This window comes from Meleagris gallopavo, chromosome 1 (genome assembly GCF_905368555.1).
Source record: "Meleagris gallopavo chromosome 1, MGAL_WU_HG_1.1, whole genome shotgun sequence".
Taxonomy (NCBI): Eukaryota; Metazoa; Chordata; class Aves; order Galliformes; family Phasianidae; genus Meleagris; species Meleagris gallopavo.
In genome coordinates this window covers 190,579,876-190,596,362 of record NC_139404.1, presented here as the reverse complement: position 1 = coordinate 190,596,362, position 16,487 = coordinate 190,579,876, and the positions used below count along the sequence as shown (strand labels likewise).

Here is a 16,487-nt window from a genome sequence, read left to right as displayed (position 1 = left end):
GGAAAGCTGTCAAAGCAGCTTTCAGTCCTTCTGATAAATTTTCATAGAACCTTTGAAGGGCTTTTATATATTCCTAGAATTTGAGGATAGTTTGATGACTAATAGGAAGAATTATTAAACTTAACTGATCAAAGTGCTGCTCTGTGAGTATATTGGCTGCAATTAAATCAGAGCATATATAAATAATGTCTTTAATCATTAGGTCTGTGGGACTAGAGCCTAGGAGTGATCCTGCATGGCTTTTGAGCCAGTGACTTTGGTGACACTGGAGTGTGGAAAAGGACTTTGGGACTTGTCTACAGCGGAGACTTTAGTTAAGATGTTATAAAATGAATTGTTTTGACTTCAGTAAAATCATATTCAAAAAGGAGGTCTTGATTAGCTGACCTGACTAATTCTTAGTCAGACAAAAGGAAGATCAGTACTCTAGAATGAATTCTACAGTATCAGTAACCACATAGATTCTGTTGTCAGATGCATGCAAAGGTAGATACTGGTCTTAGATGGAGACAATTCTCACAGTGTTTGTCACAATTTACTGCGATTTCTGCACTTGTTTTTTAACACTCCCAAACCCAATTTATACTTATCTAAATGTTTCATTTATTTCTTCCATTCTACAATGTTTGTTGAGAAGAACAGGAATGAGAAGCATTTCTCTTTGATACTGAGAACCAGGACAGGTCTCGCTAATGTTGTATATCCAGTTAACTGCAGAACCACAGAATGGCATGGGTTGGAAGGGACCTCAAGAGGTCATTGAGTCCATCCCCCTGCTAAAGCAAATTCCCTACAATAGGTGGCAATGGTAGGTGTCCATATGGGTCTTGAATATCTCCATAAAAGGAGACTCCACCATCTCTCTGGACAATCTGTTCCAGAGCTCCATCACCCTTACTGTAAAGAACCTCTTCCATATGTTTGTATGGAACTTCTTATGTTCAAGTTTTAGGCCATTACTCCTTGTCCTATCCAAGAAGAGACTGACCTCATCTACTTACCTCCCACCTCCCTTCAGATACTTATAAACATTTATCAGATCTCCTCTCAGTCGTCTTCTCAACATACCCAAGTTACTTTCCTCATACGAGTGGAGCTCCAGGCCCTCTATCGTCTTTGTGGCCCTCCTCTGGACTCCTTCCAGGAGATTCCTGACTTTTGAACTGGGGAGCCCAGAACTGGATACAGCAGTCTAACTGTGGCTTCAGCAGGGCAGAGTAGAGGGGGAAGATCACCTCCCTTGACCTGCTGGCCACACTCTTATTAATGCACCCCAGGATCCCACTGGCCTTCTTGGCCACAAAGGTTACACTGCTGGCTCATGGCCAACCTGCTGTCCACCAGGACCCCTGGGTCCTTCTGTGTAGAGCTCCTCTCTGGTAGGTAACAGATTAATTACACAGATTTGAAGAAGCACACATTAACACATCGGAATCTTAAATCTTGTTTCTGATTGAGCAACTCCTCTCCTGTAGTTTAACCAAATGTTAAAGTTAGGTAGTAACCAGGGTAAAATTACTTGGGATAACAAGCTTTTAGCTTCTCATAACCTAAGAAAAATCTTGTAAGAAAATATTTCAGGCTGATACTAAGTAAAACCAATGCACAAACCACCAAGTCAGGCAAGATATTTAATATGTGCAATGACATGATAGTAAGGAAGGAAAATGGGTTCTTTACTAGCAAAAATAACATGGTGGAGGCAGCTCACGACCACTTCATGTATAAATATTTTTGTATTTCAAAATTTGTTTCAACATTAGCTCATGCCTTCTTCAAGATTGTGAGGAGAAAGCCTGCATTTCTGATTCAAACTTAAAAGTAAAAATAAATAACATACACATATTGTATTGATTTCAATCATGGCATTGCACAAAGTTTTTGTTTTTTTTCTTTTTGAAATTTTAATGTTAAAAGAACAGGAAAAGTTGGGCAACAGTTGGATACTCCACAAAAACGTACAATGACATATTTACAATACTATACAAAATGTACAGCATAAATAAAATTAATTGGAAAACAATTTATACATATCTCTCTTTTTATAAATAATTTGCATCTAAATATGCACTAAAAAAAAAAAAAGTAATATTTATCAGTGTTCACTTGATTTACTATGAACAGAAATGGTCTTTTGTTTGTTTTAAAGAGTCCTAATCTAAAACAGTAACTTTTAATCAAGTTGAAAATTCTGACACCGCCACAGCACAACATTTAAAATGTGAGAAAAGGCAGAAAACCTTGTGTAGATGCTTCTTCACCCTTTTTGGTGTCTTCATCTTCTATACTTGGGCTTTCACGTGATGAATTCTCCTGCTGAGAATTGTTTTTCAGCAGGGCAGGATCAATTTGTGCTTTCAGGAGCTCAAGGGTCTCGGCAAGCTCATTTCGGTTTCTGGATGATGGAAGAAAAAACATATTGTCTGATAAGCCACTTACTCACTCACCCCAGAGGGATTCATTAAAAATAAACAAACACCATCTGTTTAAATGAACACTGCCCTGAAAACCTTATACACGAGCATAGTGAAATGCCCGTCCTACCAGAGTGGCTACAATTTTGCATTCAGAAATCTTCCAACTCATCCATACCACAATAAAATCACTTTGTTTTGAACGGCATTATCTATCCAGATTCAAGTCCTGTTGGTCTGGATCCAAGCTGCTACCATTTATTATTTTTTTATTTATCCTTTTTTTACCAGTTCTCATTGGCTTCTCTTTGCAATTTCTTCTTAATGTGTTTAGAAAACAATATAAAGATGTCCAGAGGGCTCTGGCTATTTGTGTATCTCTATGTGTTTGAACATCAGTGCATTTTAACTCCTTACACTGGATATCTAACTAGAAAAACCAAAACCTTAATAGATAATGAGTTTGAGTGTTGATTAAACAGGTTCTTTATTTTCAAAACAGACTAGAATTACAAGACTCTCACATTTCCTTTTCCAAAGTCAACATTCAACAACTAGATTCAAAGAAAAAAAAAAGAAAAAAAAGGCTGGAAGTGCATCAAGCCTGACACACAGAATTACACAGGTTTAAAAGGATTTCAGAAGTCATCATGCATTACTGTGTTTTTCTGCAGTGTCAGAACTTGCCCAGAGGAAGTCCCATTTCCTCTGCTTTTGGCATTGATCCCTGGAGTCCAGAATGTAGGAAAATGATAAATGCTGTTCAGCAATTGGTTGGCTTGTTTAGATGCATTTCCTTTATTCACCCACAACAGCTGTCTCAATTTCAATGGTGGTAAGGCTTATCACTTTACGGCCCATTGACAGTGGTTTAAAACATTCTGTATGCTAACCTGGTTACTAAGCTTTGGATATTTAAGTAAGCTATACAAATTAAATTTATATTTATTTATAATCATAAAAATTTAAAAAATATATTGAAATTATGGAAATTAAAACGTACAAACAGAAAAATAAAAATAATATACATTACTCCTTAAGATCTATTCTTACATCTCTGTGTATTAATTTAGTCAGAGTTGATGCTGCTGGGCCCAGTTTAAAATCCTCTTGCAATTAATTAGTCAAAAGAAAAATAAGTTTACATGGAGATGAACTAAAAACAGACAACTGCTAGATAAAAAAAATATGTATATATGTAGAACTAATTATTTTCCTATTAATGTTCATGCATCCTGTGCATAAAGAGGGATACAACAAAGTATGTAACCAAAATCACAAAAATCCATAAGTCTGAGGCTAAAATATCACTAAAATATTATCAGACCAAATATGAAGCAACAGAGACCCAGGGGCACTGAGTCATGCACATGTCGCTCTGTATCACCATCATGTACCTCAACTTCAGTTATCTATGAGCTGAATTCTGCTCAGGAAGGGCTCTGTACCCGTTCGGATGGTCAGCAATGCTTTTAGTTCCATGAAGTTCAAATTGCAACGTAATCTACATAAGAACAAAACTGTCCACTTGTAACTGTCTTCTTAGGACAGAAGCTAAAGAAGGAACAGTTCCCCTCCATCTCCAAAGGGAAAAAGCATGTCAGGTGGCAACATGGAAGCACTGTCCTCAAAAGAATTTTCTCTCGGTACCCTTTCCATATATCCTTTGTAGCTTAATTGAGCATAGAAGTCATTAGCTATTATGTACAAATCTGAGATATTTCTGGACTATTTTTTCATTAAATCACACATTTGCAGGCAGAAAATCTCACTGTAGGACAACTGTGAGAAATGGAGATTGAGTGAAATGAATTTCCGAACACCAGTCACACATAGCCACAAGAATCCCACCCTACAGAACATTGGGAAAAAAAGGGACAAAAAAAAAAAAAAAAGAATACCTAACAATGCACTTCCATGTGGATCCATCCTGGTCATCCTGTTCTTCTATGTACATCCTGACATTATGCTCCTGATCCAGCTGATACCAATACATCAGTCCATCCTTGTCTCGCCCAATAGGCTGAAGGCGCATGGCATCGGCATCCTCCTCATTAATTATATTTTTGAACTTCAGATTGTCATCAAATTGACATTCACAGAGATACTGAAAAAAATGAGAAAGTGGAAAGAATGTTAAAACATAAAAACATAAAGAGAAATAATACGTGGAAGTACGAGTAAGAAAAGTAAGCACGTAAAGCATGACGTTGTTTGCTTTGTCCCACTACACTACAACTGTCCCACTACAAAGAACAACACTCCTGCTCCAAGATCAGCTCCAGATTTAATACATCCAGGTATGGGTCAGCCAAGTGAAATTTGCAGGATGCTTCAGTGAGTGAGAAAGTCCAATCTCTAAGATATTCAAGTGAGTAAGGAAAAAGACAATTAGAAACTTAGTTGAATGCATACCTTCAGAATCCCCAGTTTGCATTCGACGCTCATTTCTAGGTATCCTTTTTTTTCCATCTCCCAAGCCCAAGTGCTGTTGAATTCTTGGCATATCTGTCACCAAAGAAAACAATGAGATTAGTAGGGTTAGTGAATAAAAGTAACTTTAAACTTTTATGTTAATAGCACCTCACTGCACTAAAATTATACGTGATGTTGTCAGGATTCTAAGTCAAAAAGTCTTGAACAAAAAAAAAATAAAACTAGGATAGGTCAGAAAGCACTGGCAAAACTCCATGGAAGAATATATCACTAAGACCCTGATACCAGCTGCTTTAAAACTCTTACATTTGGCAGCACAGCTCTGATCTGTGAAGTTATTTTCATCTTTGCTATGCAAAAACTTCCATTTTTCTGTATATTTAGAAAATAAATTCTCTTGAGTAGATGTGATTTCTTAGCATATCTTTACAGCACTTAGCACATCAGTTGCTGAGCCCCCCTGGGATCCTCCTGTCCTACAACTGTACTGCAGATAAATGAGACTTACACTCTGTGTTGTGGAATTATTGGGCATAATAGCTTGGCCCTCGAGTCATTTGATAAATATTTTAAAATATTTTAAGTGCAGCCAGCCTCAATTTACTAAAAGCAAATAAGTTCAATGCATTCAAGAGGAAAAAAGCAAAGAACATGAAAAAAGCAGCAAGAAAGGACGAAGACTGAATCACAGGAACCTCCAATAAGAGCAGTGCAGAAGGAATTCCCTCTCCTCCCTGAAGGAGTCAAATGTGCTTAAAAGAACTCATGGAAAGGCAAAACACAGCAGGAGCTCTCAGTCAAAGCTGCAGCACTGAGAACTCCAACCTGTTGAGGTGGGAATACCCATCAGAAGGAGGCAGGAGTTTAGCACAGCCACATCTCCAATTAAGAATATTTTGAAGTGCCACCCCTGAATCACAGCTATCCAAATCAGCACATCCTCTGCACTCCAGTCCACAAGGAGCCTAATCTCTGCTGAGCAAACTCAATCAGAACTCAATAGTCTCCCACTCACCGAATTATCAAATGCATGACGTTATCACTAAGCTACTGAACAACTTGGAAATCACATATGAAAGCAGCTTTCTCTGGAAACAGAAGGAAAAATGACACTAAATTTCCCCACTAAATGTACTGTACAACTCAGTGTGGGCTACAACCAAAAGAGGTGTTCTCCCTTCTCCGTCCCCACGGCCACGCTACCCCCAGTACTGACACGAGTTCTTCACTGGCCTAAGTGTAAGCTAGTTAAGGCAGGTAAAATAGCAGAAAGCTACTTCTTTTTGTTACGAAGAGCTGCTTTTCTGTTGGCTCTGTTGCCTAAACTGGCTCACTCTGAGGTCAGGTAAGCTTCAAGAGCACCAAGAAAGGGAAACGTGGGACCATGCTTGTTGGCATCAGCTTGCAATTAGATTGGCTCAGCCACACCATAAATCAGACTCTGACTCTGTGACCTATGGGAGTGGTGAAGACGTGCTCCGATAACACGGAATTCTGCTGAGGAGCAGTTTTTCCTAATGTGAGGCTAAGGCATTAACACAAGTTTTCCTCTGGCACAAAGCTCACGGCAAGAGAAGCGATTGTTCCTCAAGCACTAAATGAGTTTAGTCTGCTTTCTTCTTTATTTTCAATTCTGGAACACAAAGAACTCTGAGCAACTGTACATCAAACCCCTGCTCAGGGCAGGTGCCAGTCACTGCTCATTGCTTGCTCATTAAGTATGAAAGCAATAATGAGAAGTTTCATGTGCTTCAGAAGTGTATGACTGTCAAAGCAACAACTCAAGAGACATAAGAGCTGATGAAGCATCTGTTCAGACTGAAATGACTACATTTTGACAATCAAAAACCAGATGATCACGCTTTCTACTGACAAGGACTGTCACAGCCCTGAACTATAGATCCCACTGACATGGGCCCTGTCTCAATATCAGTCTCTGACTTCACAGAAGGGACTTTTCACACCAAACAAAAACCTGCTGCTCATGGGAACAGCTGCTTTCTCCACACTGAAGAGCAGTCAGTAGCTCCCTATCCTGCAAAAAAGATGTCAGGACGTCTCTCAAACATTTTGAAAGCAGCTACAGCAGCATCCAACACTTCCTATAAGCTCACCCCACACTTTCACTTAAACCAGTGAAAAGAGGAAGGTGACAAACACAGCAGAGGAGTCTGCCTAGGTGGGACTACTGAGCCCTCAACTCTTAACAACTGGGGCAGAACGGTGTGGTCAGGGCTGCAGGTTTTGAATTCACCAGCCCAGAGAAATTTTATCTGTACAAAAACACAAAATATGTTTGACAAGAGTCAGTGAAAGCATTCTGTTGGGAGACACAGCAGTCTGAATGAATTCAGTTACACGTTTCCCAAAGCAGCTAAGCTGGCCTGCTCCTCTCAGCTGTTAAAACATGCAGGACAAACCCTTTCTTCACTTCACTCATACACAACCATGTAGGTGCTTCGTGCTGGAGAAATTCAGACCCTGAAGCCCTACAGCCATTTGCTTCCAAAAAGAACAGTGTGTAGGCTAGTGTAGGCTGGTTCACCACCAGGACATACAAGGGAAAAAGCTCTCAACTGCAGTGTTCACTTCCTAGTTAAGAACACTGCACATATCTCCCAAGAACACTCTCAATGGTTCCACATGCTTTCCATTTTTCCTGGCTTTTGGGACATTTCCCAGAGCTCTTCCTTGTTTTTCTAAATTAATTATACCCTTTTGAAATGGGGGCAATATTAGCATACCTCTCTCATTAGTTATATTCAAATTCCTTTGTTCTTGAGATTCCTTTCAACCACTGGCTAGAATAAGTATCAAGTTAAATGAAGTAGAAGTTATTGGTGCTTGCTAGGTCTTAACAGGGGCAGGTGGAAAGGTTTCCTCAGCACTCTCCCTCCATGCTGAAGGAAGATTTTCCAGACTATTTCCTCATACACTTGTTTTCTCCCTGTTTTCTGCTTACCATACAACTGCTTCAGAGGGATTTATATGCCCCCTTCTCAGGGTTAGTTTCCACAGCTTGCTGGAATGGCTTTTGGGTATGTTAATGGATTTAATACAATGCAGTAATCACAGTACTTTGCAATACATGAACATGTAGAAGGTGCATACATCACATTATTAGCTCAAAACAGCATCATAAATGCTTTACAGCTGGTAAAGAGGTCAGATCTCACCTTGGGCCCTTCAGCAGGCTATTTCTTGACACAGCCCTGGTGGTCTCACACACCTCATTATTTTAAGACTATTTTACACAAACCTCAAGGCAAATTCCTACCCCAGTAAATTTGATAGATAGCACTAAGAGGGCCAAACTGTGACTGGATCTGCTAACATCATTATTTGTTTTGCTGCTATTCCCACAATGCTGTATATATTCTAGGAAAGATGCAATCATGGTTGTGCAGACAATACTGAGGCCAGGTTGGATGGGATCCTGGGGAACCTGACCTAATGCTGGCAACACCGCTCATGGCAGCAGGGTTGGAACCAGATAATCTCAGAGGTCTCTTCCATCCCAACCCATTCAGTGATTCTGTGATGACTCTAAAACTACATTTTGGCACATGGAATAAGGTATCCAAATAAGGCATTGTCTGTTTTTATTTTCTGAAGCAGTGTATATTGTTTGAAATAAAAACTATTCGCACATAAGGTAGCAACAAAGGCACAGCCATATCTAATATCCAAGACAGAATTAGGTAAAACAATGGGATGTTCTATTTTTACTGATGTTATACTGATTTTATCTTAGCTGTACCATTGTGAGCATGCTGATCTAAATCACTGCAATGTTCTCATTTAATATTAGCACACGGTACAAGAGCTCTGTATGGTTACTCTCAACCAACTTATTTTAAAATGAACAGTTACCATGTTAATTTCTCTGCTCAATGTAGTCTGTTTGCAGGTACTAAATCTGCTTCTATACTGAAAGTCTTAATGCTCAGAAAGTTTGCTTCTAGCAAACATGAAGGTGTACACTCTTATACATGCAGGAGATAATGTTTATTTTTAGAGATTTTTGTACAAGTCTAGGCAGCCTGAAAGTTAAGCTGGGATCTTATGCAACTGAAGTCTGGGCACGCACATCGGTGTTGGCCACAGCAGAGCCCAAGGCTCACTATAATTCATACCAGGGATTGCTGACACAACAGCTCATCATAAGCATATTCCAGCAGTGCAGAATAATACAACATGCATATTGTACCTTGATCAAATATTTTTCCCATCTGTCTGCTGTGACAGACTTCCCAATCTTTCTCATCAGTTTCAAGTGAAGCTCCACCAATTCTTTTGGAACTGCAGCATTGAGAGAGAGAAAAAAAAAAAAAAAAAAAAACAAGTTATGAAGCCTGGTGCAAATACACTTCAATGCTAAACACTGATAACACTGTGAAAAACAGAAATTTTAATAAAACATAGTAACTTCAAGTCTGCTAAGAGCAGCTCTGTAACTCTCAGGCACAGGAATGGGCTGCCCAGGGAGGTGGTGGAGTCACCGAGCCTGAAGGTGTTCAAGGAACATTTGGAGGTTGTGTTTTGGGATATGGCTTAGCGAGAACTATTGGTGGTTGGTTGGACTGGATGATCTTGTAGGTCTTTTCCAACCTTGGTGATTCTGTTATTCTGTGATAAAATAACAACAGCAGGATGAAAGTAGCTCTTTTTGTTTAGATTTACATCTACAATGATAACTGCCCTTCCTGTGTTGAGCCAGGAAGGCTCCAACCAACAATCATTGTCCTCCGTTGAACCAGGAATTACACCCCAATGATAAATATCCCAAACTCTTGGCAGTGTTAACCTAAAAACTGCACAGCACCCATGTCAGTCAAACATCTACGGACACAACACCTCCTGACTGCCAGCAGCACACCTGCAGCTGCCTCCAGAAATCCAGAAGTTATCTGTGCCATGCCTGGAATATCGCTGAATCCCAACTATTTTTGGCTGGGTGCAAGCTACGGGAGAAATGTTCTAGAAACTCTATCCTCATGGATACAACCTTGCTATCTATTTAAACTCTTTTGTGCTGGACGGACGGAGAGAGGAACCCAAGATTTGAAGGGTGAGGGATGGAGGCCAGAAGTGCTGTTGAGCACAGCTGCATGAGTGCAGGCACAAAATCAATGTTTCCCACCTGAATTATAGCTTACTGCACACTTCTCAACCGCAGCTTCGACACCTCGCCTCACATCCGTGATTTGTAAATCAATCTGGCACCACCAAGTGGCAAATGTGCAGAACATCAATTTTATCAGTGGGAAACTTTTCTAACTTGAGAAAAAAAATAGGTGAATGATAATTATGAAAGCAACTACACACGCCCAATGGAGAGAGCTGTCTCACAGTCTGTTGAGAAGAGCTTAAAGAAGTGAAATTTTTACTCCTTTCTTTTAGATGCTGTTTGCACACCCCTTTATTTTCTGAAAGCATTTTCGTTCAGCTCTGCACACGCATCTAAAAAGCTGAATTAAGAACTCTTATGATTGTTACTTATGTTCTTCTGCTCATTCAGTAGTATTCTTTGACACATGATAAATAGCTGAGACATGAAACACCTTCATTCTAAAGCAGACGTTACTGAGATACTTCTTCTTCTCCTGGTCTATTCAATGTTTGAGTCTCTTTGTGAATCCTTCCATTATTTGACTTGATTTCACCTCACCTGTGCCTATCTTTCAAATGTCTGTTTTCAGGTGAGTGTGAGTTGGTAAAACATCAGTTTGTTTAAGATGCTTGCTTTATTTCAGAAGATCATCGCTGCTGGTTTGCAGCCAGCAAGTTAATACACAACCACAGTTCCCATTAAATACAGAAAGAATCAGCTCGGTAGCCATAAAGAGAACTCCTTTAAACCTAAGCAATTCTCAGGCAACAACTCCAGGCCAGTCCAGACATCTTCTCTTTCACTCAGTTACTATTGTTTCCATTACCACCGCATATTGAAGAAACTTCATACATCTCCTCCTTGATTCTCCCCAAAATTGGTGCATTTTACAACTTTCAACCACCACATATCTTAAAAAGAATGAGATCAAAAGGTCTTAACCCCAATGGATGCTGAGCACTTGGCACCAACAAAATTAAGCCCAAAGCACTTTATACACATGAGCAATTCTATCAAAGGCAACTCATACAATTAAACCTCAGCTTGTGTTTGTGTAACGTGGAACTGAGCCAGAATATTCAAAACCTTGCTGGATCAAAGCTTCTGTTCTGCTTTTTTTTTCCTTCTTCTTTTCTTCTTTTTAATCAAATCTCTCTTCATAGGTACATATTGATTGGAATCCTGGCTGAAGGAAGCACGACTGATTTGTTCTGAATAATCAAATTCCCAGTCACCAGAAAGTCTTTGCCTTAGAAGAAATGGGAAATTCAGACCCTGGAAAGTAATTTGGTACATTCATCCTTGGGCAGCACCCAGGGATGTGGCAGCACCTACTGACACCTCATTTCTTTCCCAAGGTTTTAGCATTTCAGGTCCTGCACTTCTGGGATCTTGGTGATGTACTAACACAGTTACTTTCACAAAGAAACTTCACAGCATTTTGAACCCTTTCTACATTTATTTATCATCACTTTTGTTTTTTTAATGCACTGTAACTGTCTTCATGGAGAGAGGGGGTGTTAGGAAGGCTGAAGAGTGATGGAAGATCCATCCTTAGGCAAGAGCACCCAGTTGGAAACAAGGGGAAGTGCACCAGCAAACCAGACCATCTCAGCAACTGGACCTGCATAACTTTCAACTTGCTTGCTTCTGCTTAGAAGATGAAGTTCCATGAAGAGAGACATTGATAAGGATCATTTTTACAATACTCCTCTGATCCTACTTGGAATAGATTCAAAATAATGAAGGTAAGATGCAATTACTCCTGGGAAATCACTCATTCGCTTTTCTTAAGTTTCACATAAGGAAGGAAAAATTCATGCAATCTTCCTTGAATAACAGTCATTTTTGGTAAAGCTATTGCCAAAATAGTGTGACGATATACACCAAAATGTGAACGACATACCCAAATGTTCAAAAAGCACTGGTTTCTCTGCAAAGCAATATAGTAGCTGTCTAAAACCATGAGGCCCAATGGGATAGAGTATATTTCAGTGGTAGAGAAGACTTCAGGACTCCATGTGCAAGGCTAACAAAAAACTGACTGTGCTATTTTAAAAGAAAAAATGCCTCTTTTAGGAAAACTAGTAAAATTAAGCCATGGCCATCTGCTAGATATTCAAAAATATAGATTTATCATGGGAAGAAGAAATGAGTCAGAAAGAATGAGTCATTGGGTATAGAATTTTTGGGCTTCTGGTGCAGTTCAGGCAATTCTGTCAAGTCCTGCACTTTCCTGGAAGGCATGCCCCTACCTGGGCATCAACAAACATCTTCTGAACATCATCCATCCCAGCATTTCAGGGAGCGTTCCCTCCATCAGTTATTGCTAATAAATTTGGAAAAGACAAAATAAAACCTCAATGGAGGAGAAGAAATAGGAACACAGGGAAGACCTGTCACCTGCTTAGAAAAGCCTTAGCTTCTGCACCAGCACAGAGCTGGCTGTGGCTACCCATCAACACCTCCCCACACAACCAGAACCTCACCTGACCTCCTGTCATTTTCCCTGCCAAAATTAACCCACTCCTAGCTGAATGAAACCAGAAATAATGGAGGAAAACAGAAAAAGCAGCACAAGGCCCTGGGGCTGGAGGAAAGATGATTACAAATAAGGACCCTTGTATCAGAGCAGATCTACAATGCAGTGAGGAGGATGGGAATAATGGTGCACTCAGAGCCCCTAGCTCTGAATTCAGTTGCAAAGCCTGTGCCCCTGTCTTCCTCCAAGGAGGAAAGGAAAAGCACAAGGAACCCCTGCACTCAGGGAGTAGGGGGAAGGGAGCAAGAAGCAACATTTTGGGATGCAAACGCAGCTGGCAGTTTGCATGCTTTGCAAATACAAACAGGTCCTCCCAGTTATACTAGTAAACCCTTTTACTATGCTAACTTGCTGTGGTATGCAAAAGAAAAAAAAGTGAATCCAAAGATAAACTGGGCAGGTATTTCCATTAACAGATTGCACCTTTCTGTCTTTCTCTTTTGACTGATTTCAAATGACACAACCGCTGTGACCTCAGCACGGTAGGACTTCACTGTCAAATAAAACCATGCCAAGCATGCGGGTAGTTGAGATCAATGGAATATCTCCCACCTCTTCTTCTACTAGCTCACCACATTCAATTATATAAAACTGATATGTGTTATCTACTAGCACCCTATGTTAGCATTTTAATGGCAAGCAAATATCAGACAACTACCATCTTGAAGGCTGAGCAGTTCTATGATTCTGTGATGTTCCAATCTCCTCCAATGCCAGCTGGAGGGATCAGGACCAGGGCACCCAAAGAGACAAGTGACAACATTTCAAACAACTTCAGTATTTTCTATTTTTGTGTGCACAAATCTGAAGGCCCATGAGCAGTTTGAGGTGGCAAGCACCACGACATCTATGTTAGTTGCAAGCAAAGATAAGTTCTCTGTTGGATTGGTTGGAATGGTTGGAATGGTTGGATATTAGGAAAAAAATATTCTCAGAAAGAGTGGTGATGCATTGGAAAGGCTGCCCAGGGAGCTGGGGGAGTCACTGTTCCTGGAGGTGTTCAAGAAAAGGGTAAACGTGGACATGGACTGAGGGCTATGGCTGGTGGGCATGATGGAGATGGATTGAACAGTTGAACTACATGATCTCAGTGGTCTTTTCCAACCTTAAGGATCCTAGGATTCTATGGGAAGTGAAATACTGAGGAGAAAAAAAGGGGCTGGGATCTTCAGCAGCAGCACTGGTTTATGCCAACATAAATATTCCCCCCTAGGAACTACCTCACTTGTTTCTTACCCCAACTGTTAGAAGAAGCACACAAGATCCCTGCAGTTGGGATGTGTAATTAAAAACTTCATGGATGAGACAGAAAAATGATGATCTTGTCATGAATGTGCTATGCTAAGTATCTGAAAGCACAGAAAACATCTAGAGTGAACCAGGCAAGGAGTTACAGTGAACATCTAAAAAATGGCTAATGATAATGGGATTTATGGAGAACATTGTGAGCTCCACTCATGTGCTCATTCAAGCCTGGCATAAAAAAGAAATTGATGTATTTGATGCCTATATCATTTCCTAAGATAAACAAAGTAGTTTCGGTTCCAAAGGACAACCTAAATCCTCCAGTTGATTCACTTGATGAGTATTTCCATCCTACCTCCAAGCTGTGTGCCCATTAAAAAAAGAGAGATGCAGGAAAGGGGGGAAAACGTACTCCATCTTCCTAGTGAGAGCAAAAGAGCAATCAAACAAGCTGTAATTAAACAGAAAATCCAAACAGAAAGAACAAGTCACCAAGCAGGTTTTTTTATATCCTGTTCCTAGAAAGATTTTGGCAGGAACGAACAACAAACAAACCACGCTCACATTTAAATGACACTGCTATCCTAGCAAAGCCCTTTGAAATGTGGATGCTCAGCAGTTAGATCATTTCAGACACAGCAAGTACCTTTCTATCTCTATTCTGTACAAACACCCATTGGAGAAGTCTCTGCTTCCCTGGGCTATGCAGACTATGTGCCATTCTGACACCTGCTGACTCCCACCCACCCCAGGACACCCCAGGTCCCAGGACACACTGTCTCTTTCACCACCACACACAGCTGAATCACAACCCACAGGGACAGTGCTCTGAACGGACCCAAAAGCCTTTCCCCCTCCCAAGATCTTCGACAAAGCTGTGTCACCAGCCTACAAGGCCTTGCTGTCACAGCCAACCAGGTTATGACCTTAAAATTCAGCTCTACTTTTAGCGATGAGATTATTTTCAAATATTTAGAATTTATGACCCATTTGCCCAATTTGTTACTAAGCACCTTCCCCTCCCATGTTTTTCTTCCTATCCTCTCCAACTGCCTGCAAATCAATCTCTTGTGCTCCCTAATGCCCACAATACCATCGGTCACGCATCAGAAGACACATAACTCTGGAAGCTGAAGAAGTGGACTCAGTACTCAGCCACAAGCTGGAACTATCAGAGAACAGAGGATTAAGGAAGAAAAGCACATTGCACTACACAGAGAAAATGAAATGGAGATAGAAAAAGAAGAAAGGAAAATGACTTTGAAAACAACACAAGAGAAAATAGCACACCGTTTATTTTAGAAACTGGAAATTGCCCAGGAGAGGAAAGACAGCAAATAAAAGCCCTGCTTACTGTCTCAAAAAAATGTACTGAATCAAAAATGGGCCCAAGCCCACACACTGGATACAGGAAGAGAGAATAAGAAAAATGAGACTGTGGCAGCAGCGTGCATGCAAGCTGACCACACGGAAACACAGGTACTGAAAGCAAATGGAAACTGTAACAAATTGCTGTTGTTCAATGGGGAATCGCTTCCAATGACCACCTTGTGCACTTGAGCAAGTCAAGTGGTCTTGATTTGAAATAACTGATCGTTAATTCATGCACAGGCAAAAACTTGACTCTCTGAAGCTGCTGGGAGCACAGCCTGTAAATGTGAAGACATGGCAAAACAAGCAACTTTTATTCTGACTAGTGAAAATCAGCAGGTAAGGGCCTCTCTGGGAGGATATTCCCTGCTGAGGCACCTGGGTCTCCATTGTAAGAGTAGTAACTATCCAAGACTTTCAGACCATGAACAAAAAAATCTCTTTGTTTCCTTACCACTCAATACTTCTATAATAAAGAGAATCCATGATAAATGTGAAAGGAAAAAGACTGTTGTGCACAAGAACCACAAGGAACCAGCCACGTAAGGGCAGCGGATCTGGCCTCAAACCAACTGATAAAGAAGTGGGTGTGAATCCTGGTGGGAGATGTCACAGAGTGCTGAGCTACTTTGGGTCAACCCATAGACAGCACATGGACAAAAGGACACTCCTAGAGAGTCAGCTCATCATATAGCAGGCATCTGACATCAGCCAGAGGGGCTGCGCTCAGTAAATGTGGGGAGGTTCATTCTGTTGGCATCAGGCAACCAATGCATGTAAGGTCTTGGGGGCTACAAGAGCCTTAAAGCTAATGAGGTGGATTAGTCTCAGTCAACTAAACTCTTACACTCCCCTTCAGACACTGAATTATCACTGCAAATGCGGTCTTAGTTCATGAGATTTACCTGTGCACAGAAATTTCTGCTAGACAAAAATCAATTCTCTAAGCATGGCAGCATTTAACTTTCAGAATAAGCTCATACAGCCTGTTATATTAAAATGGAATTGTAGTATTCTCAGCGCAGGGAAGAAAATCAGGATGAAAGACATGAACAGAAAACTGTATATTCAGTAGCTGAGAAGCCTCTGGTTTTGTTTTAGAGTCCCCTTTATGCACATGACAAATGTAACAAGTTTATGTACATACTCTTAGAGAATAAGTTGAATGCAAGTCATCTTTTAGTTCATTATAAGAAAACAAGAACAAATTTAAATGGTTTTTAAATCTGGACTTTGTTTAGTTATTAGAAATATCTGTCTGGTGGCAGTTCTGCTAAATTTCTCAGGTATTGGCTGACAGTTTTCTTCATCATTAACAGAAAGATGCTGATTGCACTATAATCCAACCTTTGCAAACACCTCTCAC

The 16,487-nt window shown here is 40.3% G+C and overlaps 1 protein-coding gene across 1 annotated transcript in view; it reads right to left on the bottom strand.

Annotated features, from left to right (window-relative positions):
- Positions 1–16,487, bottom strand: part of RSF1 (remodeling and spacing factor 1) — a 57,756-nt gene that overhangs the window by 28,212 nt on the left and 13,057 nt on the right. Inside the window, exons 2-5 of the mRNA XM_085216481.1 lie at positions 9,061–9,152; positions 4,830–4,922; positions 4,316–4,521; positions 2,241–2,395 (exon numbers count right to left, since the gene is read on the bottom strand). Coding sequence (XP_085072607.1) covers positions 2,241–2,395; positions 4,316–4,521; positions 4,830–4,922; positions 9,061–9,152 — 546 coding nt within the window. The remainder of the gene's footprint in view (positions 1–2,240; positions 2,396–4,315; positions 4,522–4,829; positions 4,923–9,060; positions 9,153–16,487) is intronic.